Consider the following 20,213-nt stretch of genomic DNA (forward strand, 5'->3'; position numbering starts at 1 on the left):
GAGGTCTCTGGTGGACCAATGTCCTGAACTCGGCTCTCCCAACTCAGAGGTACAGGCCTGACACCTGGCCAGAGCACGAAGGCCCTGTCAGCCACCCGGCCAGTTACGTGGGGAGTTTCTTGCCTTTTGGGAAGTCTGAGGTTTTCTGCCAGCGTTCAGTAGGTGTTCTGTAGGAGTTGTTCCACATGTAGATGTATTTCTGATGTATTTGTGGGGAGGAAGGTGATCTCCACGTGTTACTCCTCCACCATCTTGAAGGTCTCTCCCCTAAATTCTAAATATGATTCTAACAATTATATATACATGTGTGTGTATTATATATATATGTATATTTATCCTTATTTGTACAAAGGTGTCAAAAACATTAGGTCAAGAGTCATACCTCTGGGGAATCAGACTGAGGAAGGCCAAAAAAAAAGATGGTACTTTAATCAAAAAGGATATTATTCAATCATTAACTTATCCACAGAGGGTTCACATTACATTGCTAAATGATGAAAGCAGCTGGAGAAGCATTATAGGCAAGATGATGCACATCTTCAAAAATATTTAACAGAAAAGTATGTGGAGGGTGTTAGCAGTATTTGCCTCCAGGTGGGTAGGATGAAGGGTATTTTTCTAGAGATTTTGATGGTGTAGGTGCACCAAAGAAAAGGAGAGAAGAATTAAAGAAATGGTGTGAGGAGCATGAAATATTCAGGAAAAGTAAGTGGTTCTGTGTGACTAAGGTAGAAAAAAATAGGAAAAGCAATGCAGGGCGAGAAGTTAAACTAAGCTTAACTATGCTTAGTCTTTAGAAATTCCCAGAATGGATATAAGGTTATTGGAGGTTTGAAGCAAAATGACATTTCAAAAATAGATTCAGAAAGAAAACTTTTTCAAATGAACTGGAGGTGGAGACAGATACAAGGAAACTCAGGAAGCACTTAGAGCCATGGTTTAAGAGTCTGAATTACAGCAGCTGTAACAGAAAGAGGCTGATTTGGGGACTTTAGGTAATAAAATAGATGGATTTGTGGTGGGTGAGGGAGAAGATAGGGTTGAGATTGACTTAGAGCTTTCTAGTCTGGGAAATCAGGTAGAGGATGGTAGCATTAACTGACATCACTAATACAGGACAAGCACCCTCTTTTAGTTTGGTTGTCTGGAGGACAACCTCATTTGTAAGACAATGAGTCTAATTTTGGATAACTTGAAATACCTACAGGTTATCTAAGCAGCAAGGTCTAGAAACTACAGGAGAATATAGGAGTAAGTTCAGAAGATAGGCAAAGGGGCTGGAGATGCAAATCTCAGGGTCATTTCTATAAAGTTTAAAAGTTTTCATGCTCACTACAACCAGTGATCAAAATCACTCCCCCCACATTTTAAACAAATGCTAACATCTGTATCTATCATTTCTTCCAGAAGTTTACAGTCTAAGAAACATGAAAACATATAAGACAATGCAGTTGTGGACCATGACTTGAGAAAAAAGAGATTTCTGATAAAAGAACATCAAGCACATTAAAGGTATCTAAATAGTCAATGGTAATACTATTTTAGCTTTTAAAAAAATCAGTGGAGAATGGTGGTTACCAGGGACTAGGGGGAGAAGGTATGAGGAGTTACTGTTTAATGAGTACAGAGGTCCAGTTTTGCAAGATGAAGCATTCTGGAGATGGTGGCTGTGATGGTCACATGACAATATGAATGTACTTAATACCACTGAAATGTACACTTAAAAATGTTTAAATTTTATGTTGCATGTATTTTACCACAGTACAAAAAAATTGGAGAAATCAAAATAAAACAGAAATCTACTGAGGGCTTAGTCAGTGTTCTCTAAAAGAATCATAGGTAGACACAAATCCAGCAGAGAAGAAGATCCAAATTAGCAATGGCTGATAGAGAAAGTGAAAACCAAGAGCCACACAGACAGTCTGAGCAGGAGGAAGAAACACTGTTTTCTCAGGACAATGGTGATATGAAAACACAAAGTATCAAGGGAAAAAGCCATAAGCAGGAATAAACAGATTCTGAGACCAAAACCCAGTACTTAAAAGGTCAGTGGCACATATTTATTTTAAATAATCATTTACATAAATCCTACTATGTTTAATTTAAAAAAAATTTTTTATTTTTAAACTTTTTATTGGAGTACAGTTGATTTACAATGTTGTGTTAATATCACGTGCACAGCAAAGTGAATCAGTTATACATATACATATAGCCACCTCTTTTTTTAGATTCTTTTCCCATATAGGCCATTATAGAGTATTAAGTAGAGTTCCCTGTGTTATGCAGTAGGTTCTTATTAGTTATCTATTTTATATATAGTAGTGTGTATATGTCAACCCCAATCTTCCAATTTATCCCTCCCACATAAATCCTATATTTTAAACTCTACACTTCTACCTATACCCACAAATAATTTAACATGAAAGTTTTCAATATTACAAAAAGCGGTACCTTCAAAACATAATGTAACAGGGAAGAGAGAATTCTGACTCCATGTTGGTTCTGTTTCTTTTACTTTAACCTTTGCTTTTCGTTGCTTTTGTTATAGCTGTAAGCATAGATAATGGCCTGGCACAAGGAACCCTGCCCCTCTGCTTGATAAACTAAAAGGCCTTTGTTCAGCTCACAGACAGACATTCTGACCCTGACCACCTGTGAATGGCTACAGAAAAGAAGAAATTAACACATCCCTTCCCCATGCAGGCCAAGGGAGGAGATTTTGCAACACAAATGGCCTTTTTACTTTACTTCCTCACCTCCTCCCCCTGTCTGTTCTATAAAAGAAACTGGCATCCTGACCCCAATAAGATGGTTTTTGGGTACACTAGTCCGCCATCTTCTCGGTCTGCCGGCTTTCCAAATAAGAGTTGCTATTCCTTGCCTCAACACCTCATCTCCCGATTTATTGGCCTGCCCTGCGGTGAGCAGAATGAGCTTGGACCCGGTAACAGTAACATGTTTTTCAAAAACAGTAACGTAAAAACTTACTTTATCTGGAATTCTTGACTTTGTAAATTTGTGACGAATCCAATCTGTACAAACAAGGGGCTCCACACCTTTTGTCACCATCTAAAATATGCCATAAAACATTTGATTTTTAGAACTCTATCTAGTGCAGAAATCATAATCTACCAATTTTTAGGTGACAAAATCTGTTCTCACCTAACCTGTAATTATTAAACATTTATCTCAGCCCCCTAGCTGAATGAATACATCTCATCTTACCACTAACATGAAGAAAAAACACATTAAATATAAACTTCTAGACCAGCAGTTGGCAATATTTTTCTGTAAAGAACCAGACAGTAAATATTTCCAGCTCTGGGGCTACACAGTTTCTGCAGCCAAGTCTCAGCTCTGCCACAGCAGGGCGAAAGCAGTTGTTGACAATATGTAAACAAATCGGTGTGGCTATGTTTCAATAAAACTTTTACAAAAATAGGTGGTGGGCTGAATTTGGCTTGTAGGTTATAGTTTGTCAGTGTGCTCTAGACAACATACGATAATTCAGCTTCAGCAATACAGTGTAAAAGAAAGCCAAAATGAGTTTCCAGTTTTCTTTCTGGTCCCAAGAATGCCATCAACTCCTGTTTCCTGTCTCTTGTTCCCTTTCTACAATCTTCCAGTCGTGTTTCTCTCAGGCTGCAGAAGAAAAAGGATTCACTGCTAATCCTTCATACCAGGAAACTCCTGTGGGTGGAAAATAATCATTCCCTTCATGCCCTCCCTGTACTGCAGAGATGGTATAAACAATGGGAGAATAAGCAGGAGGGAATTGGGGGTTAGGGGGAGACTGGTGAAGGACATGGGCTTTGACATACCAGGAACATTGGGCCTCTAATCCTGCTCTGTACTTACCAGCTGTGACATATGAGATACTTATCCTCTCAGAGGGTCGGTTTCCTCAGCTATAAAAAGGAAATAATACTTACCACGCAGGATTAATCTGAGGTTAAGGTAAGTGTGTAAAGCACCTGGCATTATTATTATCTAAAGGCAGCAGCAGGTCCTATCTAGACTCTGGACCTCATGAATAGATTAGGCTGCACCACTGAAATTTCTAAAAGAAAGACTGGAAGGAAATATATGAAAGTACAAACATTAATGGCCTCTGGGAAACTGTTTCTCTTCTTTCTGCTTTTCTACATTTTTCTAATTTTCTATTACTGAGAATGGACTCTTCATAACTGAAGGAAAAAAAAAATCTAAAACTTTCAAAAGATTAAGGTGGGCCATGGGGAATCAACACTAGCCATTTTTTACCAGCATTTTCTCCAGAAAAAGGTCTTTTGTGATTTCAGATCTTTAGGGATAAAACAGCAGATAAACCACAAATAAAATTAACGTTCAACATTAAAAAAGTATATATATATATATATATATATAAAGAAACTTAAAATTTTAACTTGCCTGTATGTTTTGTTAATTAGAAAAGAGAGAAAAAGTTCTTAAGGAATAGGAAAAAAAAAAAGATCATTCTTGAAAAGAAATACTTACTTGTAGTCTGCCTGGGGGCCTCTGAACTATTGAGCGCAAAATCCCTGCCATGAGTGTGGTGACTGTTCTCCTTAGGGGCTGTGAGAAGTAGAAAACAGATCTGTGGTCAGGTATGTCTTAGAAATGGATAGCTCAAACTGAAAAACTGGATGAAGTTTAACAGCAAAATCTTGATTGTTTCAATACACTAAGGACAAGAATTAAGTTACAATAGATGTTTTATTGAGAATTCAAGAAAACCACAGGAAGTAGTTATACATTAACCATATCCCATTTTCACCAGAGTCAAATTACACCGTAGGCTGATTCAACAAAAATAGGCAATGGAGGTTACTATCATTTAAAAAATCTTCAACAGCAAGGGCAGGTATAAAGAATGCTTTGCTATAGAATCAAAAAAAAAAAATTAAAGAGCTGGAAGGGACCGAAGAAATCCAAACTCCTAATTAGGACTGACAACGCTCTTACTTTATTTATGAGGAAAATGAATCCCAGAGAGTTCAATCATTTACCGAAGGGCATCCAGCTTTCAAGAGAGTATATGGTCTGGAACCCAAACCTCCTAATACCTAGTCCAGCATATTTTCACTAAGTCATAACACCCTTCTGTTAAATAAAGCAGAATGTTCTTTTTTGCTTATTTATATTTTTAGACTATTCTTAACGAACATGCATTGCATTTATAAACTAAAGGTCATGTTTATTTAGACACAAAACAATTATAGCCTACCGACTTAAACTGAATGCAGAAAGATTAAGTTCATGAACTACATGTATATTTTGGACAGGTTACTTAATTTGTACGTTTCAATTTTTCCCCCCAAAGAATAGAAAACAAAATAATACCTATCTTGCAAATGAATTACTCTGAAAACACCTAAAACAGTACTTGGCACATAAGAAGCCCTCAATAAATGGTAGTTTTTACTATTATAATATCATTAAATTATTACAAAGCTATAATAAGAATACCCTAACATGCCAAAATAGGGCAAGTACTGTATTTCAGTGCCCACCAGATTCTGGCTCACTCGAGCTCTGCAGGTCTTTCCTGTGGTGTGGACAAAGCAGTGAAGCTACTGGGATCAATGCGAGATGTCCCATTAGAAGGGCCTGACTTCAGAAAAAGTCTCAGCAACCGAACCAGTCTCTCAAAACTAATTACGTATCAGTTTTAGAAGAGTTAACTACTATATCCTTACGCCCTGAAAACAAGAATTTTGTTTTGTTCATCTTCTACTCTCAACATCTGGCACACCATCTGATGGACAGTAGGCACCCGTGTTTGTTGATGAATGTCTGAATCAGTTAATGGGTTAGATCCATGGTCCGCTCAACTCAGAATTCAGAAGTACATCAGAATTTCATAACTGCCATTCGGACTTCAGACCTCAAACATTACAATACAGCAGAGCAATTTCTAGTTCACATCATCCAGTTTGCTTGGCTGGTTGTTTAGATCCTTTGTATCAAGGCTTCTTTAGAAGAGACGCTTAATCCTCCGGCCCTCCCATCAAATAGACAATGCTAAATTATTTTCTCTACCATACTCATTCCTCCCAAGTTAAGCGTTAGGTACTAACCCAATTTATTTAGCTTCACTCTTTGTTAAATCTTTCTCTTATCCCTTAGATTTCAACAAGAGCCTCCTAACTGGCCTTCCTGCTTCTATTCTAACTTCCCCAAGGTCTTTTCTCCACAGCAGCAATCATCTCATTAAGTCCGAAATCAGATAATGTCAACTCCTCCGCTCAAAACCTTCCAATGAGCCAGGTTTCTCATTATCAGAGTAGGAGGTTACACACAGGCCAGAGAGGAAGGCTACAATGATCCATGTGATCCAGTGACAGAGGATTAGTGTTGGAACTCATGTTTAGCTTAATACAGATATGATGCATATAGAAATAATTATAGATACATATACACACATGGTTTAGCTGTTAGCCGAGAGGACCTAAAGGAAATGGCATCCCAGTAGCGATGAGCATGCCCAGTGCCCAGATCTTAGTTTCTAATGGCATTCTCTAAAAAAAAGAACCAGGACTCCTTGGAGAAATGGCTGATTATATGGCTGTAGCAGGGAATATATAATGATGAGTCTGGAGCACCTAGTGCTAGAAAGGAACTACTCAAAAAATCAAAATGATGGGGGTATGTCAAAGGGACCAGAAGCCAAATGAAAGAGCTCCCAGTGGCTACAGCTGAAATAATATGAGCAACAAAATAAGTAACAAAGTATTGGCTTATAATCCAAAACATAAACTAACCATGAGTCCATACTGATATAAATAGATGAATAAATTAATGAGGGAGAAGAAACAAATCTCCCTTACAGAAGAATTTCAAATAATTTATGTAGACACTCCCCTCTCAAAGAGGTGGAGTAAAGCTATCAACCCTGAGGCATGGGCTATGCTTAAACACTTGCTATCAGAATATAGCATAGAAAGGGGGGAAAATACTGTTACATTAGAGGAACCTAACAAATACTATGTCATCGAGGTGATCAAGATTAACATCAATTGTGATAAAAGTCAAGTTGATAGCATGTATCCTTGATATGATGGAATGAGAATGGCACTTCACCTCTATGTCTTCCTTCCAAAAACCCCTAACACTTCTCTAACAGAAAAATATCAGACAAACTCCAATTGAAGGACATTGTACAAAATACTTGACCAGTACCTCCTCAAATACCTGACTGCCTCGAAACTGTCAAGGTCATCAAAACCAAGGAAAGTCATAGTCAAACTGTCATAGTCAGGAGGAGCATTTGACAACTAAACACAATGTGGTATCTTGGATGGTATTCTGGAACAGTAAAAGGACATCAGGTAAAAACTAACAAAATCTGAATGAAGTATGACCTTTAGTTGATAACGTATCAATATTGGCTCATCAATTATAACGAATGTACCATACTAATGTAAGATGTTAGTAAAAGGGGAAACTTGGTGTGGGGGGTATGTAGGAACTCCATACTATTTTCATAACGTTTCCATAAATCTAGTTATTCCAAAATTAAAAGTTTATTTATTACAAGACTAAAAAGCTCCAATGCCTCTCCATTTCAATCAGAGTGACAGCCAGTGCTAAACCCCCGCCTTGAGGACACCACCTCCATACTCTTGGTCAGTCGCTACACACACTGGCCCCGTTGCAGGTCCTGGAACCTGCCATGCAGGTATACTCCCCTGACTGGCTGTTCCCTCTCCTGGAATGCCCCTGATATCCACATAGTTAACTCTCTTACATCCTTCAATTTCTGGCCTAATTCTCATCTTCTCAATGAGTTCTACCCTGATTCCATTATTTAACATTTTGACCCACACTACAATTGTCAGCACTCCCAATCTCTCTTACTCTCCTTGATTTTCTTTCCATAGCATTTAACATCTTCTAACATAATTTAATTTTTTGTTAGGTTTGTGGTTTATTGTCTGTTCCCATCCAACAGCATGTTGCTTCCACAAGCACAAAGATTTTTAAATTTTCTTTTGTTTTAGGCTTGCTCTGTCTATTCACAGATGTATCCCAAGCATCTACCTAAAGCAGCACTGCCATGTAGCAGCCACTCAGTTAATTTTTGCTGAATGAATGAAGTGTCATTTACATACTTCAGAATGTGTGACAGTCAAAAGTTGTAAGTTTCAATAAAGGTTATTCTTAATAATTAGGCACATAACTCTTGGACCTTGAAGCAATTATACTGTCTTTCACCGTACAATTAAGTTTCTCTTGCAAAGACACAAAAGCAGGAAAATAAATGCACCATATGAGAAGGATGATCCCATTTCCATTAATTAAAAAAAAAAAAAGATGTCTGTGAATGTGTGTGTAAACAGAGAAAAACTCCGGAAGGCTATCAGAGAAACGTTAGCATACCCAGGGAGAGGAGACCTGGCTACCAGGGCTATTTCCGCCCCTCCCCGACGTCCCACACCCCCGTAATGTCTGATAGGTTCGTTGTTGCTCTTTTACAATGACCATGCGTGTAACTGTTGTTTAAAAAAAACTAATTCCTTTTCTAAAGAGACATAATGGTAAATGGGGGGGGGGCACTACTGAAAATGCAGAACATAGGATTTCCCTTTCAATAAATCGACATCTCTGAAGGCAAGAAATGTCTCTTGAACTCCTAATGCCTTCTAGGCAGGCGTCCGAAGTGCCTCTTGGAATAAACAAAACTAAACAAAAAACCGCGGAAAAAGCAGCTCTGGGTAGGTGGCGATCAAAACGCGGTTGCAAAATCACGGCTTTTAGTAAAACGGTAAATATTTTAACTGCCAACTTCAGAGGATTTACGTTCTAAAACGCGGCAATTTTTAAATTAGGCAATTTTGTATCTCCATCAACAATTCAAGTTAGGCTGACCCCAGAGGAAAGCCGAAGTTATGCATAAAGCAGAAGCACAGAAAATGTTAAAACATACTTGAATTCCCTTTCCCCCCAGACTGCCCAGCCGAGCCGAGCTCTGTCCTCGAGCTCCAGCAGGCGGGGCTCCACATGCCGCGTCCCGGGATTCCACAAACTGGGAAACGGGATCCAGCCGGCCAGTGGCTTTTCGGGAGCCCAAGGGACAGTACCTGGACGTAGTTCCATTCAGGTTACTGTGACCCGTAAACACAGAATCGAATGGAGAAAATCAATCCGCATCTGCATAGGGTTCCCAGATATGTACTCCTGGCAAAAATGCACTACTTCCGGCCACTCATTCCCCACTCACCAGCAATTCCTAAATGTCTTTCAGCCTGAAGCTCACCACTCAGGGGAACCGGAACAGAGAAAGGACCCAGAGTGCCACACTCAAATCCGGCCTTCACAGCGCACACACCCTGGCATTTTAGTTCCGGCCGAGTCCCTCCCACTCAGGCATCATAAAAAGAGAGCGCAGGCGCATTGGAGTCACGTGACCGCTCCCGGCGGCGCTGCAGACCCGACAGCCTAGGGGGAGGTTGGGGCGGAAGGGAGTTGCTGGCATTATGGCGGGGTCTCTCCTGGGCCAGGACTCTGGAAGCACAGCTGCAGTCACTGTGATAAAGCGGGCGTTGGAACTAGAGTCCGAGTCCCGGTACCCGCAGGCTCTGGTGTGTTACCAGGAGGGAATTGATATGCTCCTGCAGGTTCTGAAAGGTGAGCAGTGTGCCGGGGAGGGAGGACTAGAGGAAAAGGAGCTGCAATCTGCTGTGTCTGGGCGGGAGTGAAAGATTAAAACGCTTACTGTGCACAGCGAGAAAGCCTTAAAATACAGAACGTAGGGTAGTTTACAGGACAGGTGGACTGATTTCTTTGATATCTTTAGTAGATTGATGTTGTCAATAAAAGAGGGATTACTATCCTAGAATTTTAAGAGACATAACCAAATGTAATAGATAAGCCTTGAAAGGATTTGGGTTTGAATGAACTGTAAAAGACGTTTTGGGATCAAGTTGGAAAGGTTGAATATGGATTGGGTAGCATTAAAATTAACTTTGTTAGGTAGTATGGTATTTTTCGAAATCTGTTCTTAATTTTAGAGATGAAGCCTGAAGAAGTGTTTGGGGAAGAATTGTCATGATGTCTGAATTTGATTTTTTACTTTAAAAGAAAGCTGAAGCAAATATGGCAAAATGCTAACAATTTTTAAATCTAGGTGGTGGGTAATAAGGGTGTTCGTTACACCCTTTTCCTTACTTTTCTCATTAAACATTTTAATTAAAAAAAATTTTTTTTTTTGTCTGTGACCCGCAGCATGTGGGATCTTAGTTCCCAGACCAGGGATCTAACCCGCGCTCCTGTATTGGAAGCGCGGAGTCTTAACTACTGGACCGCCAGGGAAGTCCCTTCATTAAAAGTTTAAAAAAATATTTTTTTAAAATTAGAAATGGGTATACTGACATTCGGTGTGAGAAATGTATAGGATTGTGAGAGGAGACAGTTAAGACTTTCTGTTACATGGTTATTCAATGTTGAGAGGTACACAGATAACCCTTAACACCCAGTACAATCCCTGGTAGGTTGTAAACACCTAGTAATTATGTATTAAATTGACTTAAGGCCAGCCCCTGCTCCCCCGCCCCTGGGGCTGTTAGTCTGGCCTCAGATCTCCTCTCTGTGCTTTTTAGCCTGAGTGTTTCTGATTTGTTTCAGAAGCTTTGAGATAGTAGAGGCTGCTTTTCAATGTTCAGCACTGTTCTCAGAATGGTAAACCTCTACCTTGGGCAGGGACCATATGATGACGATGATGACGGTGATGATGGTGATGATAATGAGAGTAACATCATTTGTAAGTGCTGAGTGCCAGGCCGTGTGCAGAGCACGTTAAAAGCATGATCTCAATTCATTCTTACAATTGCCTTATGAAGTAGGTGATGTTATCCTCATTTTACAGCATAAAAAATAAAGTTTGCTTTCCAGTTCTGCCACAATTGGTAGAGTCACAGCTGAAACCCAAGGCTTTAAAGACTCTACTATACTGACTCTCAGAAAGAGAGATGGGGTGTACATTGTTCGACTCTGAAGCAGCAGCATCACAGCAGTTCTGCTCCTCTGTGCTCCACTGATCCTGTGGGGCTTAGAGAGACAGTGACGTGATCTTGCAGGTTAAGATGTAAATGCAAATAACTCTAATACAGGAAAGAAGTGCCAGGAGCCATATGGACAAGTGCAACGAGGATTTAAACAGTTAACAGTCATTGGGGGATGGAAAGGTGTGGGTGGCTTTTGATAGGGGTTTTGGAGGGATGAGTAGAATTTCAGAAATTCAGCTGAAAGTGTTCCAATTCTGTCTGTACTGTTTTACCAAACAAGTGGCATAGGTCTGTAGAGAAAGAGTGAGAAGTAGAGATTAAAGGTAGACTGGGGCTTGGAGCACACTGCAGATGGCCTTGGCTGCCAGGAGATTTTAACTCATTCCGTTGACAAGGAGAAACCATTTAAAGTTTTTACAAAGGAGTGATGTAATTAAAGTTGCATTTCAGGGCTTGGCTCTCTTAGGAATATGCTTTTCTCCCAAGTATTTGCATGACCTACTCCCGCTCCTCTTCCAGGTCTTTACACAAATATCACCTTATTTGTGAGGACATTCTCTGACCCCCAGTGTAAAATTACAACCCCCATCCCAGGACTCCCTTATCCTTCTTCCTTGCTTTATTTTATTTAATAGCACTTACCACAATCTAACATACATGTTTTACCAATTTATTTATTTATTTTAAATCCATTCATCTGTCAGTGAACACTTAGATTGCTTCTACCTTTTGACTATTGTGAATTTCCCATTGCTTATTTATTTATTTGGCTGCGTTGGGTCTTTGCTACTGCGCATGGGCTTTCTCTAGTTGCGACGAGCAGGGGCTATTCTTTGTTACAGCGCGCGGGCTTCTCATTGCGGTGGCTTCTCTTGTTGTGGAGCACGGCCTCTAGGCATGTGGGCTTCAGTAGTTGTGGCACGCGGGCTCAGTAGTTGTGACTCACGGGCTCTAGAGCGCAGGCTCGGTAGTTGTGGCGCATGGGCTTAGTTGCTCCGTGGCATGTGGGATCTTCCCGGGCCAGGGATTGAACCCATGTTTCCCTGCATGGCAGGCCCCCCTGCATCCCATGTGCCACCAGGGAAGTCCTACCAATTTATTTTTATTGTTGTCTTTCCTCTCATTTGAATGATAGGGGAGGACTTAACTGCTACGTCTCCAGTGCTTAGAACAATGCCTGGCATGTGGTAAGTTCTCAGTAAATATTTCTTGAATAAATGAGTGAATATGGCAAGAGCGTAGGAGAGTCATTAACCTGAAGATACTGAAGTCAAGCAGACCAACTAAGGAGCTCCTGCAGAAGTCAAGATGAGAGGTGATAAGGGCCTGAATGAACCAGGGGGGCGACACCAGTATTAGGAAAGGGAGGGGACAGTCTGGACATTGAATTACTGGCACTGGCACGTGATTAGATGTTGGAATGGGAATTGAAGATGGCTGTATGATTTCAAGCCTGGAAAACCAAGGCATGTTTGAAGAATGGGTCTATAGTATCAAACTCTGATCAAGGATGATTAAGAAAGGAGTACTATATTTGTAGAGGACAGGGAAAATAGAGTATATTTACAGGCAGGAGCAAAGTAACAGTAGAGCTTAAGAAAAGAGATGTTAGATAAAATGTTCTAAAGGAATCTGAGAGGGAGGCGTATGGAAAAAATTATGTAGGTGATAATCATATTGACATTTATTGAGTATTTCCTACACGCAGGTCTCTTCCATAATTAATCATCTCCACAACTCTCTAAGGTACTGTTACTCCTTCTGTGCTACCGATGAGGTTGCAGAGAGGTTGAATAACTGGCCAAGGTCACACAGGCAAAAGTGACAAAGCAAGTTTTGAACTAGAACAGCCTGACTCCAGATGCTTTGCTGTTAACCACTTTTCATACTGCCTCTTTGTAAAGAGTCCGTAAAATGCTGAATCCTGACGAAAAGTTCAAAGTTTTTGAGTTTAGAGGAACATATATCAACGTAGTGGAAGAGTATGAGTTCTTATATCACCTTAGGACAAAAAACAGGATTCTCCACAAGAGATTTATGGATGATATATGGGTATATTAGGATTTTCTTATGCTACTGTAGTATAAGCATGAGAAAGTGGGGATCTAAATGATATTAATTTTGGCAGTAGAAGAACTTGAAAGGGAAGGATTTCAGTAATTATATGGATATCAACAAAGGGTTGGAAATAACTTAAATACCCCTGGGTAGGAGAGTGGTTGCATAAACCATGGTACAGCCAAACAATGGAGTACTATACTGCTGTAAAGAGGGTTGAGCAAAATCTTTGTGAAGTGATATGGAGTGATTCCCAGGATATATTGTTTGGTGAAAACTGCGAAGGACGAAGAGTAGCTATAGTATGGTAACCTGCATGTAAAAACAAAGATATAAAAAGATTTTCATATGTCTCCTCATTTTTTGAAAAGAAACACAGGAAGGATAAAACCAGAAACTAATGAAATTAATTACTTAATATGCGGTGGGTGGGAAAGAGGTGGAAAGAAAGGAGAAATGGGAGTAGGGTAGCAGGATGAGGAGGGAGTGAATAACTTCTCTAAGTTATTCAATTGTTATACATAAGGGAGAGCGAAAGAAATAGGTAACCTAAGCATCTTTGGAAAATAGTATTTTGGCTGTATTCTGTAAAGTTAAAGACAAAGTGAACAGTATACAAACATTGTATTATTTTAATTGGTAAATTATTTTCTCACAACGGTATGGGTTAGGAATTCTCAAACTATTTTATGTCTATACTAGGCTTGAACAAGCCAGTAAATATATTGTGGATAATAAAAGAAGTTACAGGTAAGGAAAGGAGGAAGGCTAGAATGAACCCTATGGGATCAAAGTAATCAGCATGAATTCATGGTTTTTAATATAGATACAGATGGACAGACATAGAAATAGAGTTGTATGTGTGTGTTAGTAAACCTCCACGTACTTTCTACCTGCATTGACGGAAAGGGTCTAGAGGTAGTGATAGGACTCCCTGAGTAGCAGTGAGCACAGTTAGTACCCAAAATATGATTTCTTGATACCATTCTCCAATAAAAGGAACCAGGGCTCCTTGGAGAAATGGTTGATTCCAGGGCTGGGGCAAGGAAAATAAAACATTTTGCACCAAAAGGTAAGGAAGTGCTCAAAAAATGATGGGTTATGTCAAAAGGACAAAGGAGCCAACATGATGGAACTCTTAACGCCAACACTGATAAAATTTGAGCAAGAAAATATTGATAGTATTGGGTTACAACCCATAGAATAAAAGATATATCCATGAGTCCATATTGATATAAATCAATAGTTGAATAAGTAAGTAGATGGGAGAGCAGAGACAGCTCTTCCTTACAGTGGAATTCCAATTAATAAATTAAAGAGGAATGATGGGAATAGAAAATCACCATTTGGCAAACACTGCAGTAATAATCATCGCAGGCAAAGACCATCAACGGATGCTAAAATTAGCGGATGAAGAGTGGAGAGAGACAGGATATCTTCCCACAAGATAGCGATTCCATACAAAAGAGAAAATAGTGATTTTTGCAGTGGAGAAATCTGTGAACTCCACCTTAACCAAGTGACCAAAGTCAGCGTCACCAGGAATAAGACACATCAACATCGTGTACCCACTGAGAAGGGCGCAACACTTCTGTGATTTCCTTGCTAAAAAAATGCATAACCTCAGTCTGTCTAATCATGAGAAAACACGACAGCCCCAAATGAGAGACATTCTACAAAATAACTGACCATGTACTCTTCCTAAATGTCAAGGTCATAAAAGGCAGAGACACACTAAAGGAACTGTTACAGATCGTAGGAGGCTAAAGAGACATAACAACTACATGGTATGTGGGATCCTGGACCAGAAAACGAACTTTCCCACTAACTTTCTTTAGGTTTGTAGATGAGCTAATAGTGTCGTGTCAATGTTAAGTTACTTACTCTGATAATTGTACCATGGTTGTGTGATATGTTAGTACTAGGGGCATCTGGGTGAAGGGATTCTGTGCCATTTTTGTAGCTTTTCCATAAATATATAGTTAATTCAAAATAAAATGTTTTAAAACTCAGGGTTTAAAAATAAAATTATAATGGAAAATAAAAGCAATATTAAAAGGGAGGAAGGAAGGAGCCAGGAATTGATTTGGTGACTGATTGGGGGTGGGGCTTGCAGTAAGACTTTATTGATAATGTATATTCAAAAATACCTTCCATTTTTGGGGTGGCTGGGAAAATGATTCAGCATAAACCATAAAGGGGAAGTCTGGAACAGATGCTGGTTTTGTGGAAGAAAGATATTGTTTGCTCTCTTTTGATTATGCTTAGATTTCAAACATATGGGTAATTAGGACAAAATAGTGCTCAGACTCAGTGACATGTAATAAGCCACCTTTGTTTCCTCACCAGAGTTGAAGTCTCAGCAGTGAGACATGGTGTCTGAGTCCCCACTCCTAAATAAAGCTGCTTCAAGTGCTTAGTGAAAAAGATGAAGGCCCTACATAATCAAGCTAAATTTGGGCCTATTATTTGTGCATTTTAGGACCAAGACAGACCATGCCAAAGAACAGGAAAGCCGTGGAAAACGGGAAATACTGCTTGTACCAAATAGGAAGCCTGTTTTGAAACTTGAAAGTGTATTTTTTGTTTTTAATTTGTAGGCACCAAAGATGTAACAAAGAAATGTAATCTCAGAAAAAGAATTTCTGACTACATGGATAGAGCAGAAAACATAAAGAAATACTTGGATCAAGAAAAAGAAGGTAAAGAGGCTGTTTTGGAGAGTATGTGTATGTGCTCTTGTGATAAAGCCCATTTCACCCAGTGTTTCTGGCTGTGCCCTTTGGAGCTTGCAGGTCTACTCTGCATTTCCATTCGTCTGTACAGGAGCTGTTCTTAACCTTTTTCTTCCCTGGTGGGGGGAAGGTGGGGGTCAGATACCCTCCTGAGAATCTGAGGACAGCTCGACGTACTGCAGAACTTTGCATGCCATTTTAAGGAGTTCATAGATCCCCGTGAAGCTTATGTGTAGACTCCAGTTTAAATAATACTACAGAGGAATACTGAATATAAATCCTGTATTTTATTTGTATTTCCCTTTATAAAATGACCGAAATATTAAAGTAGCTCAAGAAACTCCTGGGACTTCTTTGAGATTTTCGTTGTGAGTCAAAACATTTCAGGAGTTAGGTATTCCTAATGATTAGAGGTGCAGGAGGTATGGTTCCCTATTTATAATTGGTTCTCTACTCATGAGGATCCAGTTTACAAACATATAGAAACAAATGGCCATTGCCACCTGCAGTGCACGGCTGCTGCTTTCTACAGTCAGTGGAACTACTGCCCTCAAAAAACCCAGTGCCCCCAGCCCTCAGCTGCTCTTTACTCCAGCCCTCTCCCCACCTCTTCCTGGTATTCTGTACTAGTGCACACTCTGACTACCCCCATTGAGGACCTCTGCTGAGTGGGAATAAAATTGTTTCCTTCACCCCAAATTGAAATCTACAATGCAATTTCCCTCTAAAACGTGGATGAAATATAGTACCATCAGCATTGTGGTTTGAATACTGTGGGTTAATTAACCTGTGTGGCTAGCTTGGCTTGAAAACCGATGCACGGTTGGTAACGTTCTATCTTTGGAAATATTAGGAACAGAATCCAAACTACTGGTTTTCAAACAAGGTTTAAAAGTGCAACCACCATATAAATTAGGAACTACCATTAAGGGTCATATTTTTAAAAAAAAGTGAAGGTCTTCGATAACTTATTCAATAATTAGCCATTTTGGATAAACACAAACAATGGAACTACCCTGCTGACGCTGTGGCATTCTAGGCTTTGGCTTGGGTTATTAAGAAGTACTATAAATTTTTGCTTAACACAGTCTCTACAAGTTCTAAGAAAGACTCCTAGGCTCCATACTATTTTGCATTTATATATTTAATACTTCAGCTGTTCAGTTGCAAGACATAAAAAGACTTAAATCTGAAGAGAAGGACCAGATGGCCACTGACTCATAGCTTGTGGTTCTACTCATGGTGGCAGGAATATTAGATATCTTTATACATATGGTTCCCTCTTGAATAAACTTGAATAAACTGGTCTATAGGATTTAGTTCAAGAACCTGTTCCAAGAAATCTTTGGACTTTCCCACTTGCCCGGCCTCCATGAAGGCAAAAAATCCCACATGGAATTTACCTTTGCGGGTGTAGCATCTTGCAATGTGCCTGGCATGGAGTAGGCATTCAAAAATGTTTGCTGACTGCACGAGTTAAAAAAAAATTAACTTGTATCTGATGCTGATTTATTACTGGATGCAAATATAGTATGTATAAAAAGAAAGGAAGTAGTCCCTGGTTTTATTATGGAAGCTTGTGTTTTGTAGCTGGAAAATATCACAAGCAAATTAAAATAGAAGAGAACGCAACAGGTTTCAGTTATGAGTCACTTTTTCAAGAATACCTGAATGAAACAGTTACGGAAGTTTGGATAGAAGATCCTTACATTAGACACACTCATCAGGTGGGTGAAATGTACTCCCGTACGATGAAACGTTATTGTTTTAAATGTACGAGTTAGTAATAACGCCTCCTAATGTCTTTCAGCTGTATAACTTCCTTCGATTTTGTGAGATGCTGGTTAAGAGACCATGTAAGATAAAAACTATTCATCTCCTCACCTCTCTGGATGAAGTAGGTATCTGAAGGCATTTACTGTCTCTTAACGTCACGAACTTTACTCAGTTGCAGGGTGTAGTTCGAGGCAAACCTGGACGTCATGCTTCAGCTAGAGCTGTTTCACTGGGAATGAACTTATTCTCTTAACAACCGGCATAAAACACCTTGGGAAAAATGCTGTTGATTTCAGTATGTCATATCTTGTATTTGGCCACTTTGCTAAACTCTCTTGTTCAAGTAGTTTCTCAGTTTCTTGGATATTCTGTGAGGCAATTACACCGTCTGCATTATTGACAATTTCTGTCATCTTGATTTTGATTTAAATAGGAATGCTTCTAAAGAATTCATATTTCTAGGATTAATTTGAGAAGAAGGAAGCCCCATCTGAATAACGAAACAGCACCATTAAAATACATTTTATTTATTCTTTAATTGAATATAGGTTTATTCACTTTCACTTCCTTTTACAGAAAAACTAAAGATATCTGGGTTTATTAGTAAACGAGTCCTGTGCCATGCTGAGAAATTTACTATGAAAAAACATGCATCTCTAGAAATTATAAAAAATATTTACAGGGCGCTTCCCTGGTGGCGCAGTGGTTGAGAGTCCGCCTGCCTATGCAGGGGACACGGGTTCGTGCCCCGGTCCGGGAAGATCCCACATGCCGCGGAGCGGCTGGGCCCGTAAGCCATGGCTGCTGAGCCTGTGCGTCCGGAGCCTGTGCTCCGCAACGGGAGAGACCACGACAGTGAGAGGCCCGCGTACCGCAAAAAAAAAAAAATAGTTACAGATTTGCCAAGCCACAGAATGCTAATGTAATAAAATACATTTTAGCAGATAGGACAGAGTTGTGTTATGTTCACGTTAGAGGAAAAAACAATTATTTTGATAAAAACAGTTGCTCTTAAACTACTTCATCTTCTTCGGTTGCTTGTTTGCAATAATGGACAATGAAACTAGTATAGAATCTTTTCATTTTAATTCACCTATGATACACATTGCATAGTTTAGGAATAATTTAAAATATTAGTAACTGAGGCAAAAAGTTGTATTTTTCCTATTAACAGGGCAGTGGGAAAGAACAGCAAAGTAGTGGCCTGGAAGAAATAAGAGAGTCACTCAGGAATCATGGAGTGCAGTTGGAATTAGAATACTCTTCTGTGATACACGACCGGGAAATTAGGTTAGTGTATGGTAATATTTTAATTTTTATGCAGTTGAAAAATACTTATTTTTATTTCTCATAATAAGTTATATATAATTACAAATAATATTCAATTTAAATATTAAAGATTTAAATAAAGCTCAGTTTTCATATCTTTTCACTTTTGAAGAAAAACAAAATCTGGCTTATTTTGTCCTGTATGTGAGTTTCCTATTTCCTAATGGAATAAAATTTACATGTTCTGTGTCATGTGAGAAGAGGAAGTACTTTTCTGTCATTCAGCTATACACAGTGTTATGGCATTGGGATAATTTCCTTTTCTAGTGATACTAATATTTATTTAATGTGGTTTTACTTCTCATGGTCTTTTAAATATTCTAGTAGACATGACAGGACGTTGTGTCATGCCTGCCAGGGCTCCCCCTGCTTATGTCCCCCACCTCAAGGCAGGGAAACCCCTGAAACATCACCACAGTCTGCCTGAGTACACTTGGAAGCCACTTCTTAGCAGAACTGGGAAGCTTTATCAGCAAGGTGAAATTCAGGAGGAAGGTTTAATTGAATTGTTAAACTCTTTATCAGCTAATGGATGTTTTGTTTCACTGTAGACACAGCCCATAGGTAAACCCAGGTTTGGTTCAACTCTTGCCACTGGAGGAAGTGATTTTATTTGTTAGGGGGAAATTTAGCTGACACTTAATACATTATAGCTTTGGTCATTGTCTGACTTAAATGTCTGGAATGTAATACTGTATACTAATTTCAATAGGTTCAACAATGGATGGATGATTAAGATCGGAAGGGGACTTGATTATTTTAAGAAACCACAGGTAGGATATAGTCTTATGACTGACTGTGTAGCACTCTTTTTATTTTAACAAAATGGCTTTGGTCCTTTTTGTTAAAAAAATTTCTTTTCTTCTCTTCTTAGAGTCGTTTTTCCCTTGGATATTGTGATTTTGATTTAAGACCATGTCATGAAACAACAGTGGACATTTTTCATAATAAGCACACACAAAAAATATGATGGGTAGTAGCTTAATTTACATTATATATTTCTATTTTAGATGAATATTGGATTTTTCCTATAACGTAAGAGTTTAACAATAAACTTTTACATTTCTACTAATTTATGGATTCATTGTTCAGTTGTGTGACCAAATCCTAAGTATTTTTATAAATACATTACTCAGTAGAGTTATAGTGTTTCAAGTCATATGGTTAATTTAAACATTTTACCAGATTTTCTCTATTTGACTGTTGGAGAGTGAATCAACACGTAATGAGCACCTATTAAGAAGATGAATTGGATGCTTTAATCTTGCCCCTGGGAATGTAGGGTCCAGGAAGAGAAATCATGAATTAG

The 20,213-nt window shown here is 39.1% G+C and overlaps 2 protein-coding genes across 6 annotated transcripts in view; one reads left to right on the forward strand and one right to left on the reverse strand.

Moving 5' to 3' along the window:
• MRPL30 (mitochondrial ribosomal protein L30) overlaps positions 1-9,285 on the reverse strand; it is a 42,522-nt gene extending 33,237 nt beyond the window's left edge. For 4 of the 5 annotated variants that reach the window (XR_003795011.1, XR_003795013.1, XR_003795012.1 and 1 more), the window contains exons 1-3: positions 9,224-9,285; positions 4,498-4,575; positions 2,989-3,069 (exon numbers count right to left, since the gene is read on the reverse strand). Coding sequence is in view for 1 of the 5 variants with exons in the window: in XM_029232789.1 (XP_029088622.1) it covers positions 2,989-3,069; positions 4,498-4,548 (132 nt within the window). In the remaining 4 variants the exon portion in view is untranslated. The other variant, XR_003795010.1, reaches the window with a different exon arrangement.
• A 146-nt stretch (positions 9,286-9,431) lies between these two features.
• On the forward strand, positions 9,432-19,976 carry MITD1 (microtubule interacting and trafficking domain containing 1). The gene is made up of 7 exons (XM_029231441.1): positions 9,432-9,630; positions 15,665-15,766; positions 17,390-17,526; positions 17,610-17,696; positions 18,750-18,865; positions 19,617-19,677; positions 19,779-19,976. Exons 1-7 carry the CDS (start codon positions 9,480-9,482, stop codon positions 19,872-19,874), a joined length of 750 nt encoding a protein of 249 aa, XP_029087274.1. The 5' UTR covers positions 9,432-9,479; the 3' UTR covers positions 19,875-19,976.
• The last annotated feature ends 237 nt before the right edge of the window (positions 19,977-20,213 follow it).

This window comes from Monodon monoceros, unplaced genomic scaffold (assembly GCF_005190385.1).
Source record: "Monodon monoceros isolate NGI ecotype Baffin Bay Population unplaced genomic scaffold, NGI_Narwhal_1 Super_Scaffold_19, whole genome shotgun sequence".
Taxonomy (NCBI): domain Eukaryota; kingdom Metazoa; phylum Chordata; class Mammalia; order Artiodactyla; family Monodontidae; genus Monodon; species Monodon monoceros.